Source organism: Drosophila serrata, unplaced genomic scaffold (assembly GCF_035046125.1).
Source record: "Drosophila serrata isolate PLE 108 unplaced genomic scaffold, ASM3504612v1 contig_240, whole genome shotgun sequence".
NCBI lineage: Eukaryota > Metazoa > Arthropoda > Insecta > Diptera > Drosophilidae > Drosophila > Drosophila serrata.
In genome coordinates, this window is record NW_028257138.1 from 7,871,687 (window position 1) to 7,887,481 (window position 15,795).

The 15,795-nt window shown below is 33.1% G+C and overlaps 5 protein-coding genes across 5 annotated transcripts in view; 3 read left to right on the plus strand and 2 right to left on the minus strand.

Annotated features, from left to right (window-relative positions):
• LOC110183090 (uncharacterized) overlaps window positions 1-15,795 on the minus strand; it is a 193,718-nt gene that overhangs the window by 96,680 nt on the left and 81,243 nt on the right. The gene's annotated exons all lie outside the window — the stretch shown is intronic.
• Window positions 7,501-7,833, minus strand: halo (kinesin-1 cofactor halo). Its single transcript, XM_020951298.1, has one exon. The coding sequence runs from the start codon at window positions 7,831-7,833 to the stop codon at window positions 7,501-7,503; it is 333 nt and encodes a 110-aa protein (XP_020806957.1).
• Window positions 9,980-11,429, plus strand: LOC110183097 (odorant receptor 22a-like). The gene is made up of 4 exons (XM_020951289.2): window positions 9,980-10,126; window positions 10,244-10,882; window positions 10,944-11,301; window positions 11,361-11,429. The coding sequence occupies exons 1-4, from the start codon at window positions 9,999-10,001 to the stop codon at window positions 11,427-11,429; spliced, it is 1,194 nt and encodes a 397-aa protein (XP_020806948.2). The 5' UTR covers window positions 9,980-9,998.
• On the plus strand, window positions 12,308-13,688 carry LOC110183098 (odorant receptor 22a-like). The gene is made up of 4 exons (XM_020951290.2): window positions 12,308-12,435; window positions 12,494-13,132; window positions 13,193-13,550; window positions 13,620-13,688. The coding sequence occupies exons 1-4, from the start codon at window positions 12,308-12,310 to the stop codon at window positions 13,686-13,688; spliced, it is 1,194 nt and encodes a 397-aa protein (XP_020806949.2).
• Window positions 14,157-15,624, plus strand: LOC110183096 (odorant receptor 22a-like). The gene is made up of 4 exons (XM_020951288.2): window positions 14,157-14,284; window positions 14,341-14,979; window positions 15,032-15,389; window positions 15,445-15,624. Exons 1-4 carry the CDS (start codon window positions 14,157-14,159, stop codon window positions 15,511-15,513), a joined length of 1,194 nt encoding a protein of 397 aa, XP_020806947.2. The 3' UTR covers window positions 15,514-15,624.

The window sequence follows — 15,795 nt, forward strand, 5'->3', positions numbered from 1 at the left end:
GGCTATACCTCAAATTTGATGAAAATCTGTTGAAAACCGAAAAAGTTATAATTTTTAATTGTTTTAATTTCTCGATCGTTCCTATGGGAGCTATATGATATAGTAGTCCGATTTTCATAAAATTTTATACAAAATTGTAGAGTATAGTAAAATGGCTATATCTCAAATTTGATCTAATTCTATTGAAAACTGAAAAAGTTAAAATTTTTTTTGTAAACATTTTCCGATCATTCCTATGGCAGCTATATGATATAGTCGTCCGATCCGGCCCGTTCCGACATATATACGAGTGAGAGTATATAGAAGGCTAACTACAAAGTTTCATTCAGATAGCTTCAAAACTGAGAGACTAGTTTGCGTAGAAACGGACAGACGGACAGATGGACAGACGGACAGACGGACAGACGGACAGACGGACAGAAGGACAGACGGACAGACGGACATGGCTAGATCGACTCGGCTGTTGATCCTGATCAAGAATATATATACTTTATATAGTCGGAGGTGCCTCCTTCACTGCGTTGCAAACTTCTGACTGAAATTATAATACCCTGCAAGGGTATAAAAATTCGTTTTTTTTGCCGAGCATAGCTAAATCGATTCTACTTTTTATGCTGATCAAGAATATATATGATTTAAAGGGTCGGAAATTACTCCTTCACTGCGTTTTAAGCTTTGGACTGAAATTATAAGATATAATTGAGTAGATATTTGTATAAATTTTTATGATAATTTTTTTTAAGATATCAAATTTTAAAAATCTCATAACTTAGCCAAAAAAGCATTAATTTCAAATCGGAAAGCTGTCCTATGTTAGTTTTTATTAGATTAATAAAACTGCATAACCAACTTAACATTTTTCAAATTTTAAAATTTTATCAATTTTTCAACATTTTAAAGATACAATTTTAACCCTAAAAAAATACTGAAAAAAATTAAAAATTATTTTTTCTGCCGAACATAGCTAAATCGATTCAGCTTTTGATGCTGATCAAGAATATATATGATTTATAGGGTGGGAAATGACTCCTTCACTGCTTTTTAAGCTTCTGACTAAAATTATAATACCATATTTTATCTATTTTTACGCCAATTTTTGCTAAATATCAAATTTAAAAAAAAATCATAACAAAGCCAAAAATGCGTTAATTTTAATTCGAAAAGCTGTTCCGAGCTATTTTTTATCACGTTAACAAATCTGCATAGTGTCCAATTTTTGCGACTTAAAATTACTGAAATTATAATCCCATTCTTTGAGTAGGTATTTAATTATATTTTTATGCCAATTTTTCCTAAAAACGAAATGGAGAAAGTCTCATAACTAAGCCAAAAATGCATTAATTTCCATTCGGAAAGCTGTCCTCTGTTAGTTTTTATAAAATTAATAAAACTGTATACCCAATTAAAAATTTTTAAAATTTTAAAATTTTATCAATTTTTCAAAATTTGTAAGATGTAATTTTAACCTTAAAATATGATGAAAAAAAATAAAAAAAATTTGTTCTTTCGAACATAGCTAAATGGATTCTACTATTAATGCTGATCAAGAATATATATGATTTATAGGGTCGGAAATGACTTCTTCACTCAATTTTTATGCATCTAAGTTTAAAAAACGCTTTCATGAATATTTTTTATAATCAATTTCCAGTGTAATAATTTCCCACCTTGGACTTAATAAATCCTTAAAAAATATTTAACATTTAAATGGCCAACCAAAAATTAACCAAAGCTGGCAGGGAGTAAGATGAGGTGTGTTTAGTGAAAGAACTTGCCACACAGCAAATGCGAAATAATCCACAAAAAGCCGAAACGACAGTCTCGAAATACACAAAAGTCGGAGCTTGCGACAACAAAAGCCAGGACTCTTCAATGGCTACCGTCGCTTCCCTAAAGGACACTGAAATCCCGAAAAAGAGTCCAAAATATATATATATGAACTGAAAGGGCCAAAGAGCCTTAATCTGCTTTAAATGGCAAAGAGATTTCTGCGTTTTCCAAGCCACCTTACCTCTCCCCCTCCCCGATCTAAGCCGCATTCATACGGCAAATATCAAGTGCATCATCATCGTCGTCATCAAAAAAAGGGGGCAGTAAGGAAGGACGAACGGACATTGCCGAAGGACACTAAGAAAAGGGGAACGGAACAAGGACGAGGCCAAAACTGCATTAACTTGCTCCCAGCTCAAAATCCAGCTGCAGAGTTTGCCCCGAAGCCTCAAAAATTTACACTGAACTAAGTACAAATTCTGACTTAAAAAGAAACCCAAATAATTACTTAAGATGTTTATAAGTTTAATGAAAATTAAAATATCTAAAAAGCTATGTATTTTATTATACTTTCTTAGCTATAAATACTTTAATTCTATACCTTAAAAGTGTTGTATTTGAAAACCATTTCTTAACATTTAATAATTTTTCTCTATCTTAAATTCTTCTATATTTAAATGATTTATTCACTGACTTTATTTTATATATTTATTATTTACTTATTTAAAAATCTCCTTTAATTGCTTTAAGCTTTCAATGGAGAACGACTCAGTGTACACTGTGAATGTCCTTGGCTTGCAACACAACATCGTTATTATCGCACTGAACGCTCTAAAGTACCGAATAATCTACAGGATAATGAGCATGAATGAACGTGAACGTTTTCTCTATTTATTTATATATATATATATACACATATTTTTTTACTTTTTGAATGGATATAGCGAATACTGAGTGAAGTGAATAGTGAACAAGCCAAAGGGAAAGGCAGCATGGTGGACTCTGCCCCCAAGTGCACTCAACTAAAGCAAGCAAAATCTGTCGAGAGCTTTACTGAATGCTTGTTTAGAACAAAAAAGATAAATAAAAATAATAATAATCAAGTTGGAAGCGAGTCTCCTTTTGCTAAAAAGCAACGACAAAAGCCAAAAGGAAGTGGCAAAAAGATATATATTTATAAACTTGATGATAGTTAAGGGAATTGTACAAGTTAACAGAGGGAGAGTTTACTAAAAAATATAAAAAAACAGTTTTAGATACAAATACCTAATGGCTTAAATATTTCATTTAGAACGTAAGAAAGCTATCTCATATAAGTTAATTTATTTTATTATATATTTCACATTTAAGTTTCATTTTCCCTTTTTTCTTTCATTTAAACTGACATTAAACAACCTGATTTCACTTGAATTATTTCAGTCTTTTGGAATATAACAGAAGGGAAATTTATAAACTTGATGATAGTTAGGGTAATTGTACAACTTAACAGAGGGAGAGTTTACTAAAAATATAAAAAGCTGTTTTAGATACAAATGGTTTAAATATTTAATTTAGGATATAAAAAACCTACATATGTATATATATATCTCACATTTCCCATTTGAGTTTAATTTTCCATTATTCCTTTTCATTTAAACAGACACTAAACAACCTGATTTTACATGAAGTATTTCGGTCTTCAGGAATATAATGGCAAATTTTTTATGTTATTGGAAAAGTCCCCCAGGCAAGTTGGGAAGCCACTTCTTCTCTTTACGGCCGCAGATATTACTCGTACATTTAATTTTATGTTATATATATTTCTCATATTTACATGGAATATTTATGGTGTAGAATGCAGAGAGAGGCAACTTTTCTACCATTTTGTCAACGTTTTTCATGTTATTTTTCATATGTACATACTCTTTTTTTCTATTTTCTTCACATTTTTGTATTTATTTTTGTGTGTGAGCAACAAACCAGAACGAGTTCATTAGTTTACTGCCATTTCTGTTCTGCTTCTGGTACTATATGTGTGTATCAAGGCATCGTTCCAGGCCATCAGCCAGGACTCCCCATCCTAGCAAGGACCTGCTTCCCTGTGCTCCTGTGCCTTCTGCATTTCTCATGGCGCCGTAATGGGAACAGACTGTGGCTTTTGTAATGAAAAGTTGTGGCAACTTGTTGTGCATGCCATGATTTGATGCCCTTTGCACTTTTAAAGTTTCCATTGGAAAGTTATACATGCTGTTACCGATATGCCATACAAGTACTTTAAAGTTGAACTATTCTGATAATGAAATATTTCAACTAAATTAACAGACACTGGGATGCAAGGTATATTAAAAAAATGGGAAAGTTTTGCTAGCATTTATAGGGATTTTGGGTGAAACAACATGATATAAGTATTTGAATTATTTTTCATCAACATGAACACAGAAATTTAATAGACTTTCACTAAACATGTTGAAAATTATACACATTTAAATGAAATACTTAAAATAAATTGTCTAAAATATTACGTATACGCACAAGTACTCTGAAAATTGAGTTTTGGAATGGGAAATATGAAGAAAGGAAGTCAGATATAGCAGCACAGACATATCCTGAGTGTTTTTTCATGTTTGTTAATCATTTGCATGTACTTTTTTTTAGCTCCTTTAAGGGGAAGGAACTCAGATGACGTCATAGATATGTTAAGTACTCCAACATCCCGAAAAAAAGAAACAGAAAATCAGAGTGACATACGCATTAAGCGAAATGTATGGGAATCAATAACTAATGCGACATTGACTACATTCCCGTGGCAAACTGGAGAACACTTGTCGACTTTCCATTGAAAAGTTCTTGAGCAACAAGGGTTAGATACAGATACAAAGATACAGATACAGCTTCAAGTGTTCATAGCTCAGTGCACAAGAGTTGCTTTCGAGCAAGTTGCGCTTCACTTTTATTTCAATTGCAAAACTTTTATACAAAATTCTTCAGTTCGTTTTGCTGCTTTCTCTATTGAGATACCAGAAACGTATCGCGGTTAAAGGAGTCTCTCACATTTAAGTCAAAAGTCAAGTCTCTCAACGAAATGTGATTTAAAGAAGTTGTTTTCAGTCGCTTAAGTCTTGGGAAAGGTAAGTTTAAGTCTCTCTGTTCTGCAGTGAATATAGTATTTATATTTAACCATAAATATCCAGCTACCGCATTGCATCATTGGACAAATTGCTGAAGCAACAGAGGCACTAAAATTGGTTAGAAACTACGCCATGTGACACAAGTTACACTCGCTTCTCCCTTTTTGCAACAGTTGAGAATATCAATTTACTTTTATTTTCCCCCATATGTTCATGGCTATGTTTTTTGGGGAAAAAGAAAAAGGGTTGAACTTGAATAAGTAGGAATTTTTGGGTTAAAGACTGCTGGAATACCCTGTAATACATTTTAAAAACTTACTTTAAAAAGAAATTTATAAAGAAGATAAAGCACAAGTTTATTTTAAAGAAGAAGAAAGAAAGAACTTGCGCATAACCTAGTACAAAATTAAAGAATGTAAAACCAACTATGAAGCAGAACTACATACGTTCTTCAAATATTATAAAATTATTATTATTAACCTATTTTTTATAGACTTATAAATACCCCTCTCCACAGACTGGTTACAAATAAAATAAGAAACCAGCTTCCTCCCTTTGTTCCTTTCCCGCAAATATAAATAAACTCAAACTGAAACTCAAACTCAGAACCTTTTGCTTAGCGATTCAATTCAATTGATTCAATTGGGATTGTATCGTGCTGCCGTTTTATGCTCGTTTTGGCCAACACATATTACGACTGAATGTAACCAGCTAAAATCCCCTTTCCCCCCTTTTACCACATATTATGGGCGCCTGTTCCCGAGTGCCTCATTTATCTGTTGCCAATGTCTCTCCCTTTCGTCCTTTTTTTGGGGAAAATTTTTACGTGTGCGCGGGACATTTTCCCCGGAATGTAATGTTAGACACAGGGGGTTATAACTTTTTTATTTTCAAGGGGATGCCCCCGTTTACGAGCCGATAATGTTATTGGCGCTGGAATTTTATGAATTGACCATTTTTTTCCCTTTCCTTTCAAAGCTGCTGAGTGGCCGGGATATTCGATATTTTCCCTATGACTTGTGCAATTTGCATAAGAAATTGTGTCACGACTAGTTTCGTTACACTTCGTTCCAATTCTTTTGTGCATATTTCAGCAAGTTGGACTCGGAGTATGCCTTGGATCCTTTGGAATTTTGGTGCCTTTTCTAGCCGCTTCATCGTCTCATCCATTCCCTCGGAATTCCTTTTGTCTGCAGGACAAAATATTTTGCGATTTTGTGGATGGTGTTCACAGTGGTTTTTGGGCAAAAGAGAAGTAATGGTTGGAATTTGATATATATGTAAAGGACAAAAGAAGGCCACATCAGGTGAATTCGAAATTTTGTTTGTTGGAATTGTATAAGCTAATATAAAATTCAACAGGAAAAAGTACGATAGAGTTTTTGAAACATTTTTATAATTTAAATTGAATTTTAGTGGGACTTTAAGTACATTTCACTTTAAAGCCCATTTAAGCTTATAAAAGTTAAATGAAAACTTGATTGTTAGTTTGAAAGGTATAATTGAACCATTATTTAATGTGCACGCAAGTGTAGATATGACCTTTTGTCACCCTAAATATAGTAATATTATTTCAAAGGTGTCAAAAGAAACGGAAAATCCAGGAAGCCAGTCGAAACGAGACCTGAAACAAGGTGGTTGTATTTTATCTGAGTAATACAGAAAGCAGATATAAGAAATACCATCAAGTAAGGCCTCAAATAATTCCTTAAAAATCCCTTTTACTGTATGCATTTTTTAATTAAATGTAACTTAAAAACCATAAGAATTACCTAAATCTTGTAGACCACAGTGCCTAAAAATACAAAGCCTCATGTGGGAAAGTGTATGTATACATCTGTGACTGACTGTCAGGCATCGTCTGCACTTTGACACTCGCACAGAGTTGCATTCCTGCCATTGAGCTATTTTCCTCGAGTGGGAACAGAAAGTTCTTCGAGCCAAAAAGAAAATAAAAATATAAAGTTTCCCAAAGAAGAAAACTTTTGTGGACGGCACAAACTTTTTTGTTCTGTTCGGTGCTGCCTCGGATTAATATTTTTCTTTGGCTGTCTTCTCCCTTCTGTTTTATTTTATATATTTATATATTTATATATATTGCATTCCTTGGCGTTGTTTTTGTGTCTCCGGCACTTGAAATGCAATTTCAAAGAAATATTCCACTCTTGAATATCAAAATACTCCAATGATTAGTTGGCACAAGTTTCTGAAAAAATTATATTAGGTAATGATATCCAGGGAGTAGAATTTTATTGCTATTTTTACTCAAGGATCATTGAGTGCCTAATAATAAGTATTACTTAAGGATGTGCGTTAGTTTATGCACTAGACTTGTCCATAGCATTTTCCAACTTTTCCCTTCAATTTTAAATAGATTTTTCTAACAATAATATATCTCTCGCTTCAAAAGAAACACTTAATTTACAGATTTTTTATTTTTTTATTCAAAAAATCCAGTTGTATGTTCAAATCAGCTTATTGAGTTTTAGAAACTTGTGGAGAATTTACTTAAAATCTAATTTCACATGCTCAGAGTATGTTAGAGTAGATGGGTGTGTGTATAAGATATATACTATATATATGCTGTAGAAGGATTATCTGATGTATATTTATTGGCCATCAATCAGTGCCATTGGCCAGAGTTCTCGCCGAGTTTCCGTGGATCAATGTTCAGTCCAAGTTTCTCCAGTTTCCGAACCTTTCGCATTTGCTTGGTCAATCGCCTCTTGAAGGTTATCTCCCGATTGAGATTCATAATCTCAATGGTATCGTATTGGCGTATATTTTTGATCGTCTGCAGAATCAAATTGTCCGTCAAATGGAGCTTGATGGTGGACATCTTCATAAAGGGGGAATCCCTTCGTCTCAGTTCCTCCCTGTAGGCAAACAGGGTGTAGTGCAGCGAAGGTAACGATGGCAAAGGACGCTCCAGTTGTGGAAATAGTAACTCAGCCATGGTATTCTTGATTTTCCAAATATATATATATATTTATAACTGAGTGCTGCGGATCGATCTGCTTGCCTCGAAGGTTCAGAACGCAGTGCTGCCTAAGATTGGATTGCTTAGATTTTTATACTTGAAGATGGCACCTTCTACCTGCTGTTGTTTACAGGAAAAATCTGAAACCACCAGCACCTTTTTCTGGGGAAATCCCCGAAGAGAAGGCAGCTGGCGCTAGTCCACTTTCCTACCTGCTGAGACAGCTGCAAAATGCAGTTTTCCTTTTTAGCACGCGATTTGGCGGGAGTTTCCCATTCTACTGCCACCGAATTTGTCTTCGTACAGTTATCCTTCACTAAATGTGACGCGAAGAAAATTCTAGAATCTTTTACATTTTGAATTTAAGTTACATTTTGTTCATAAAATTGGCTAGAAATCAAGGCAAGCACAGAAAATTCTACCGAGCAGAGTTAAAATAGAAAAGTTAAATTAATTTCTTCATTATTTACTTCCTTTAATTTATTTTTAAATCCATTGAAAAATGTTTTCCTTTACGTTCATTTGAACCTTGTCCCCCCTTTTTCGCAATTGCAATTAAAATAAATTGCATTCACCCAAAGGATTGGCGTTATAAGAGCGACAAACTAAAGGATTTATTTCAGTTTGTAATGTGACAACTGGTGAAAGGTTTAACTTGGCAAAATATTATATGGAATTTCGCTTTAATTGCTAAATTTTTTTTTATTGTTATAACGCGTGTGAAAATATAACTATGGAAAACCCTAAGAAGTTCGTATTTTTTGTGTGTTTTAACAAATCTTTGTTTAAATTTGTATCATACAATTGTTTCTTAGTTTATTTCGATTGATTTCGGAACTAAATTTAGGGTCAAAACTGAAAAAACCTAAATATTTTTATACCCTTCAGGGTATTAGAATTTTACTTGTAAACTAAAAAAGTACTGAAGGAATCATTTCCGACACTATAAATCATATATATTCTTGATCAGCATTAAAAGCCGAATCGATCTAGCTATATTCGGTGGGACAAATTTTTTACCAATTTTTTTCGTTTTTAAATCACATTAAAATTTAACAAAAAAAATCGAAAAAAATTAAATTTTTTAAATGCTTTAAATTGGTATGCAGAATTATTAACCTTATAAAAACTAACACAAAAAAGTTCTCCGAAGTAAAATTATAGAAATTTTGGCTTAGTTATGATAAATTTAAAATTGACTTATAAGGCCTTATTGCAAACTAAAAGGGTATACAAAATTCGGCTTCCTGAAATAAGACTCCTTTCTTGTTATATTTAATTATTTCGCATACAAAGCAAATTATATATTCGCACCCTTCTACTTTATCCATTTATTACAATCAATGAATAATACAATACGCAAATTTTAAGGAAATATTAAGCAATTTACAGGAAAACGAGAGAAGGAAAACATATGGAAAATTCACAACTGCAAAAGCTGTAATTATAATTTCTCTTTAGCAATCGGTTGTGTCAGGCATTGTATTTCATTTCATATTTGACATTAAATACAATATTTAATTATTATGTAAATTGGACAAGACACAAACAAATGTGACCGTTTAATTGGGCAGAATATTTCAATTACGCGAGAGTCACAACGCCAACGTCTAAATTGCAAATGCTGTCACCGAGAAATAAGCTAATTAAAATCGAGAACACAATTTATAATTTATACATTTCGGTGTTTTTCATATCATGTTCTGCGGTTCGGTAACCATATGTCATAATTTAGGCATTCTACAACAACTGACCAAAAATTAATGAGACTGCATAAAATATACTCATAAATGGTTGTGTGTGAAAATATTGTTTATGCATTTTGGGAAATCTTCTTCACCAATTGTGGTGGGGTTTATTTGGAAACGGAAAGCATTGTATAAACATTTTAGCAATAAAATATAGCAAGTTTAGGTTTGTTTTTCGAGGTGAATAATAGAAAAATGTATATAAAAGCATGCATTTTATTATGAGTATGTTGCTATAAATATTAATTATGAACTGAGATTCATTTCGAAGTGATTTAAAAGGGTATAATACTAACTACATTTTCGGCTAAACGTTTAAAAACATTCAAAATTCTTTTGTGTAATTCTTAAAATTGTTTCCCTTTTAGTATCCGCACGAAAACCTTTGGCAATATGTTAAGCCAGCTATTTCCCTTGATTAAGGATAAGCCTTTGACAGAACAGGTAAAATCCCGAGATGCCTTCATCTACTTGGATCGTTGTGTGTTTTTCTTTGGATGGAATGAGCCCAGTGATAAAAGGTAAAATAAAAGGATTATTTATAGAACATTTAAAATAAAAATACTAATGTAACATTACTTTAGACTAAATTGCCAAACATTTTTTAAAATTAATTATTTTTTTTTAATTATTCCCAGATGGAACCGAGTCTATAGTTTATGGACCATTTGCACCACCTTAATCGCTCTTATCCTGCTACCTTCATCCATGGTTGTGGAATATGTTAATCGTTTTCGTAGCTTCTCAGCTGGAGAGTTTCTTAGCTCTTTCGAGATTCTAATGAATATGATTGGTTGCTCATTGAAATGCGGTTACATAATTGCAGGATATCGAAATTTCCAAAGAGCAAAATGGGTGCTGGATCAGCTGGATAAAAGATGTCAGAGTGATGAGGAACGGGCCAGTGTTCATCGTCATGTGGCCATGGGAAATTCATTGTACATTCTATATCATTTTTTATATACTACTTATGTGGTCACCAATTTTGTGGGCTATTTCCTGGTTGGACGTCATGCCTGGCGCTTGTATATTCCGTTACTCAATTCCAATGAGAACTTTGTGGTGTCCAGTTTGGCTGAACTTCTCCTCATGACTTCTGTGGTCACCATGCAACAATGTACGGATGTGTGTCCCATTATTTATATGCTACAAGCACGATGTCATATCACTCTCTTAAGAGATCGCCTGGAGAAGTTGCGATCAAATCCAGAAAAGGATCAGGATGAGCACTATATGGATCTAACCTTATGTATCAAGGATCATCGATTGATTTTGGAGTAAGTTTATTTATCATGAGCCATGTTTAAAAATGTATTTAAATCTTAATCCTTTCCTTAGTTATATAAACGCCTTGAGACCTGTTTTTTCGGGAACTATTTTCGTGCAATTTCTACTGATTGGTCTTGTCCTCGGCATATCAGCAATTAATGTAATGTTTTTCTCATCATTTTGGACTGGACTGGGAACCTTTGTCTTTATGTTTGATGTCTGTATGGAGACATTTCCTGTATGTTATTTGTGCAATTTTATAGCCGATGATTGCCAAGAGCTTGCCAATTGCCTGTTTCAATCAGATTGGATTGAAGCCGATCGTCGTTATAAATCTACAATGGTACATTTTCTTCATAATCTTCAGCAACCAATTATACTAACCGCTGGCGGTGTATTCCCTATATCTATGCAAACCAATTTATCAGTAAGTTTGATTCATGATATTATTTTCTATGTTGCTTAAGTTTTTTTTTCCCCTTTAAGATGGTCAAATTAACCTTTTCTGTGGTAACGCTTGTAAAGCAATTCAACCTGGCTGAGAAGTTTCAATAAAAATGGAATAGTAAAACTATTTATGTAGATGATATTAAAAAAATAATACAATTATAGAATAAAATTAAAGGTCTCTTAGAGAACTGCAATGTTTTATTAAGTGCTTTAATATTACATATATATATATTTATCATATTATTTATGGAACATAACGTTTTACATTTATGTTACCATTTTTCCCAGAACTCCCTTAAAATAGGTTTGTATGGTTTTAATTATATAAAATCGGTTTTAAAATTCTTTGATTCTTAAACATTTAATTCAAATTATACCATTTGACAGTGGTTTTACCAGTAAAAATTTAAATCAGTTAAGGTTTTTTAATGCTTAAATGGTTTGCACAATTTAATTATTTAAAAGTCCAGCAAATGTTCAACATTTCTTGAGACACATGTAGACATTTATTTGGTATTGAATATTAAACCCATGTTATGTACGAAATAGGGGAAATTCACATCGCAGCTATTCCCAAAGTTAATAATTGAACAAATTAAACATAAGTTTTTGTAAGTCAAAAGTCTGGAAACTTATAGCACAACTTATAGTCAGTCATTTATCAATAGTTAAGACTAAATTGTACCCTTTAGGTGCAATAATTAAGGTAAGAAATAGACTCTAAGCTTGACACAGGTTTAGCTTTTGATTGTTGTATTTTATTTTATAGTAAAACAACTTGTTTGACTTGCTTTACATAAATAAAAGCATAAAATAAAGGTATATTTATTGTAAATTATATCACATTTCTTTAAATGCAATATACCCCTATTTTTGGTAACCTTACAAGTTCAATGCCTTGAGACATTTACACCAGAACTTAGGCATATAAAAGGCAATTGTTGTCAAGCTAGCTTCACAATCAAAAAGTAACCACATTCAAGATGTTAAGTCGATTATTTCCGCGAATCAAAGAAAAGCCTCTAACGGAAAAGGTACTATCCCGCGATGCCTTCATCTATTTGGATCGGTGTATGTGGTCCTTTGGCTGGACAGAACCCAGTGATAAAAGGTAAATACATCATGAAATTTAATAAATAAATCTTTTATATTTATTAATAATTTCATAGATGGAAGCGAATATACACTTTGTGGTGCATTTTCACCACAATAGTGGTACTAATTCTCCTGCCAATGTCAATGGTGGTGGAGTATGTCCATCGTTTCAGAAGTTTCTCAGCGGGCGAGTTTCTTAGTTCCCTTGAAATCTTGGTGAATATCTACGGATGTTCCCTTAAATGCATCTACATTATGAGGGGACATAGTAAACTCCAAAAAGCGAAAAATTTACTTGATCAACTGGATGGAAGATGCAGAAATGATGAGGAGAGGTCAATAGTTCATCGACATGTTGCCCTGGGAAACTCTTTCTATATGCTTTATCATATGTTATACACGGGCTTTGTGATTGTGAACTTTACGGGTTATGTGTGGATGGGAAGACATGCCTGGAGGATGTACATCCCATTCCTGAATTCCGAGGAGAACTTTATGGCTTCCAGTTTGGCAGAAGTTGCCCTAATGACAGCTGTGGTTACCATGGATCAGTGTACGGATGTTTGTCCTTTAATTTGCATGCTCCTAGCAAGATGTCATATTACTCTACTCAGAGATAGATTGAAGATACTAAGATCGGATCAGGATAAGGCAGAGCATGAGCACTTTAGTGACCTGACCAAATGCATACAGGATCATCGATTAATATTGGAGTGAGTTAACCTGAGATAATGTAATTGTATTCTCTACATTTTCTATATATTCTCCCTTAGCTATGTGAATGCTTTGAGACCAGTTATCTCTGGCACTATTTTCGTGCAATTCCTATTGATTGGTGTCGTCCTGGGACTATCCCTGATTAACTTGATGTTCTTTTCAACTTTCTGGACGGGTCTGGGCACCTGTTGTTTTATGTTAGATGTGTGTATGGAAACCTTTCCCCTTTGCTATCTCTGCAATGTCATAGTTGAGGATTGCCAGGATCTTTGCAATAGTTTATTCCAATCCAATTGGATGACTGCCAATCGACCCTATAAGTCTGCCGTTGTATACTTCCTGCATAATCTTCAGCAACCGATTATATTAACTGCCGGTGGAGTGTTTCCCATTTGCATGCAAACTAATTTATCTGTAGGTATTCCTTTAATTTAATTTTAAATCTTATACATATTATATTAATTTAAATTCTTTTTCTTAAAGATGGTAAAGTTGGCGTTTTCTGTGGTCACCATCATTAAACAGTTTAACCTGGCTGAGAAGTTCCAATAGAATGAAAATAAATGTACAATATTTAGGATCAAATTATTACAATTTAGTTATGAATATGAAAATATTTTAAATATAAATGTATTTTGGAATATGTGTTCCATGCCATCAAATTATTTTATTTATTGGTTTATAATATTGATTTAATTAAACCTATTTCAATTTATCAGTAGAAGAACTCTCTCCAAACTTTTAGCTATAAACCTTTAACTAAAAAAAGGCGAAGCAATTTCTTAAGTAAATAATTTAAACACTTCCCTAAAGTTTCAGTCAGGGAAACTGCAGTAAATTAAGAATTTAAAAGGAAAAAAGAAGGCATTTCTTGTTAGTTGATAGTTTTTCTCAGACCTTGATGCAAAAATATAAAAAAAGGCAAGTCATTTGGGAAAAATGCAATGGGTGTTTTGTGGCCTATAAAAAAGCCAACTCTGTTTGAATTTGAACTATTCGCAAAAAGAAACCACGGTCAAGATGTTAAGCAAATTATTTCCTCACATTAAGCAGAAACCAGTGACAGAAAAGGTTCAATCCCGTGAAGCCTTCATTTACTTAAGTCGCACTATGTGGCTTTTTGGATGGACAGAGGCAGATAACAAAAGGTTAATTATTTAATATCCAATTTTAATAAAATATCAAAAATAATCCCTATTTAAAGATGGACTCGCGTTTACAATCTATGGACTTTATTTATGGTTATATTTATTATGATTTTGTTGCCAATAACCATGATCGTGGAGTATGTTCATCGTTTTCGTAGCTTTTCGGCCAATGAGTTTCTCAGTTCATTCGAGATTTTGATTAACATGATCGGTAGCTCCTTAAAGTCTGCTATTGTCCTGAAAGGACACAAGAAAATTCAAGCCTCGAAGTTACTTTTGGATAAGCTGGACGAGCGTTGTCTGAGTGATAAAGAAAAGTTCAAGGTTCATCGTTACATGGCCATATGCAACGCCTTGTTCATTCTGTATTTCATTATGTACACTGGCTATGTAATTATTAATTTTATGGGTTATCTTGTATTGGGACGACATGCCTGGCGTATGTACATCCCATTGCTGAACTCTGATGAGAATTTTCTAATGTCCAGTGGAGCGGAATTTCTTCTAATGACCATTGCTGTTGTCATGGATGGAAGTACGGATGTCTGTGCCTTGAGTACAATGCTAATGGCTCGATGTCATCTAATGTTGCTCAAGGATCGACTGGAGAATCTAAGAACGGATCCGGACAAGGATGATGATGAGCACTTGATTGATTTGACTAAATGCATTCAGGATCATCGATTGATTTTGGAGTAAGTTTCTGCTTTACCTTTATGTATATATTCTTATATTAATATTTTATAGTTATGTTAATGCCATGAGACCTGTATTGTCGGCAACTATATTTGTGCAATTCCTATTGATTGGCATTGTCCTGGGCATGTCAATGATAAATATTATGTTTTTCTCATCGTTTTGGACGGGACTGGGTACCTTCATTTTCATGTTTGATGTTTGTATGGAGACATTCCCCTTTTGTTATCTGTGCAATGTGATAATCGATGATTGTCAAGAGCTTTCTGATCGTCTCTTTCAATCGAATTGGATGGGTGCCGATCGTCGGTATAAGTCTACTTTGATATACTTTCTTCATAATCTTCAGCATCCCATAACACTGACAGCTGGTGGAGTGTTTCCTATTTGTATGCAAACTAATTTGGCGGTAAGTTGGATTAGAAATTCAATTATTTTATTTAATAAATTTATTAATTTTTAAGATGGTTAAGCTGGCCTTTTCTGTGGTCACTGTTATGAAACAATTCAACTTGGCAGAGAAGTTTCAATAGACGAGAAACTATAAAATAAATAACAAGAACATCTTAAATAATAATCGATAAAATATCTTAAAATGTAAGAGTTCTTAAAAGAACTATTCAGATTTTTAGAATCTTTAGTACAAATTGTAAGAGCATTATAGCAAAAGAACTTAAAGATACCCAGTAATACCTAGTTTAATGTGAAAATAAAAGTCATCTTTCAACATTTTCCAAGCTATTACTTAATTTTATTTAAAAAAGGAACTTAACTATATAAATATCCTAAAAACAAATATAGGATAATCCTATGAC

What these genes read in the sequence shown, in the direction of transcription:
- halo (XM_020951298.1), bottom strand. Translation starts at nt 7,833, where the DNA reads ATGGCTGAGTTACTATTTCCACAACTGGAGCGTCCTTTGCCATCGTTA.
- LOC110183096 (XM_020951288.2), top strand. Translation starts at nt 14,157, where the DNA reads ATGTTAAGCAAATTATTTCCTCACATTAAGCAGAAACCAGTGACAGAA. An exon ending in ACAGAGGCAGATAACAAAAG is followed by an intron (nt 14,285 to 14,340) that starts GTTAATTATTTA and finishes CCCTATTTAAAG; the next exon opens with ATGGACTCGCGTTTACAATC. An exon ending in GTATGCAAACTAATTTGGCG is followed by an intron (nt 15,390 to 15,444) that starts GTAAGTTGGATT and finishes TTAATTTTTAAG; the next exon opens with ATGGTTAAGCTGGCCTTTTC.
- LOC110183097 (XM_020951289.2), top strand. Translation starts at nt 9,999, where the DNA reads ATGTTAAGCCAGCTATTTCCCTTGATTAAGGATAAGCCTTTGACAGAA. An exon ending in AATGAGCCCAGTGATAAAAG is followed by an intron (nt 10,127 to 10,243) that starts GTAAAATAAAAG and finishes AATTATTCCCAG; the next exon opens with ATGGAACCGAGTCTATAGTT. An exon ending in GATCATCGATTGATTTTGGA is followed by an intron (nt 10,883 to 10,943) that starts GTAAGTTTATTT and finishes TCCTTTCCTTAG; the next exon opens with TTATATAAACGCCTTGAGAC.
- LOC110183098 (XM_020951290.2), top strand. Translation starts at nt 12,308, where the DNA reads ATGTTAAGTCGATTATTTCCGCGAATCAAAGAAAAGCCTCTAACGGAA. An exon ending in ACAGAACCCAGTGATAAAAG is followed by an intron (nt 12,436 to 12,493) that starts GTAAATACATCA and finishes ATAATTTCATAG; the next exon opens with ATGGAAGCGAATATACACTT. An exon ending in GATCATCGATTAATATTGGA is followed by an intron (nt 13,133 to 13,192) that starts GTGAGTTAACCT and finishes ATTCTCCCTTAG; the next exon opens with CTATGTGAATGCTTTGAGAC.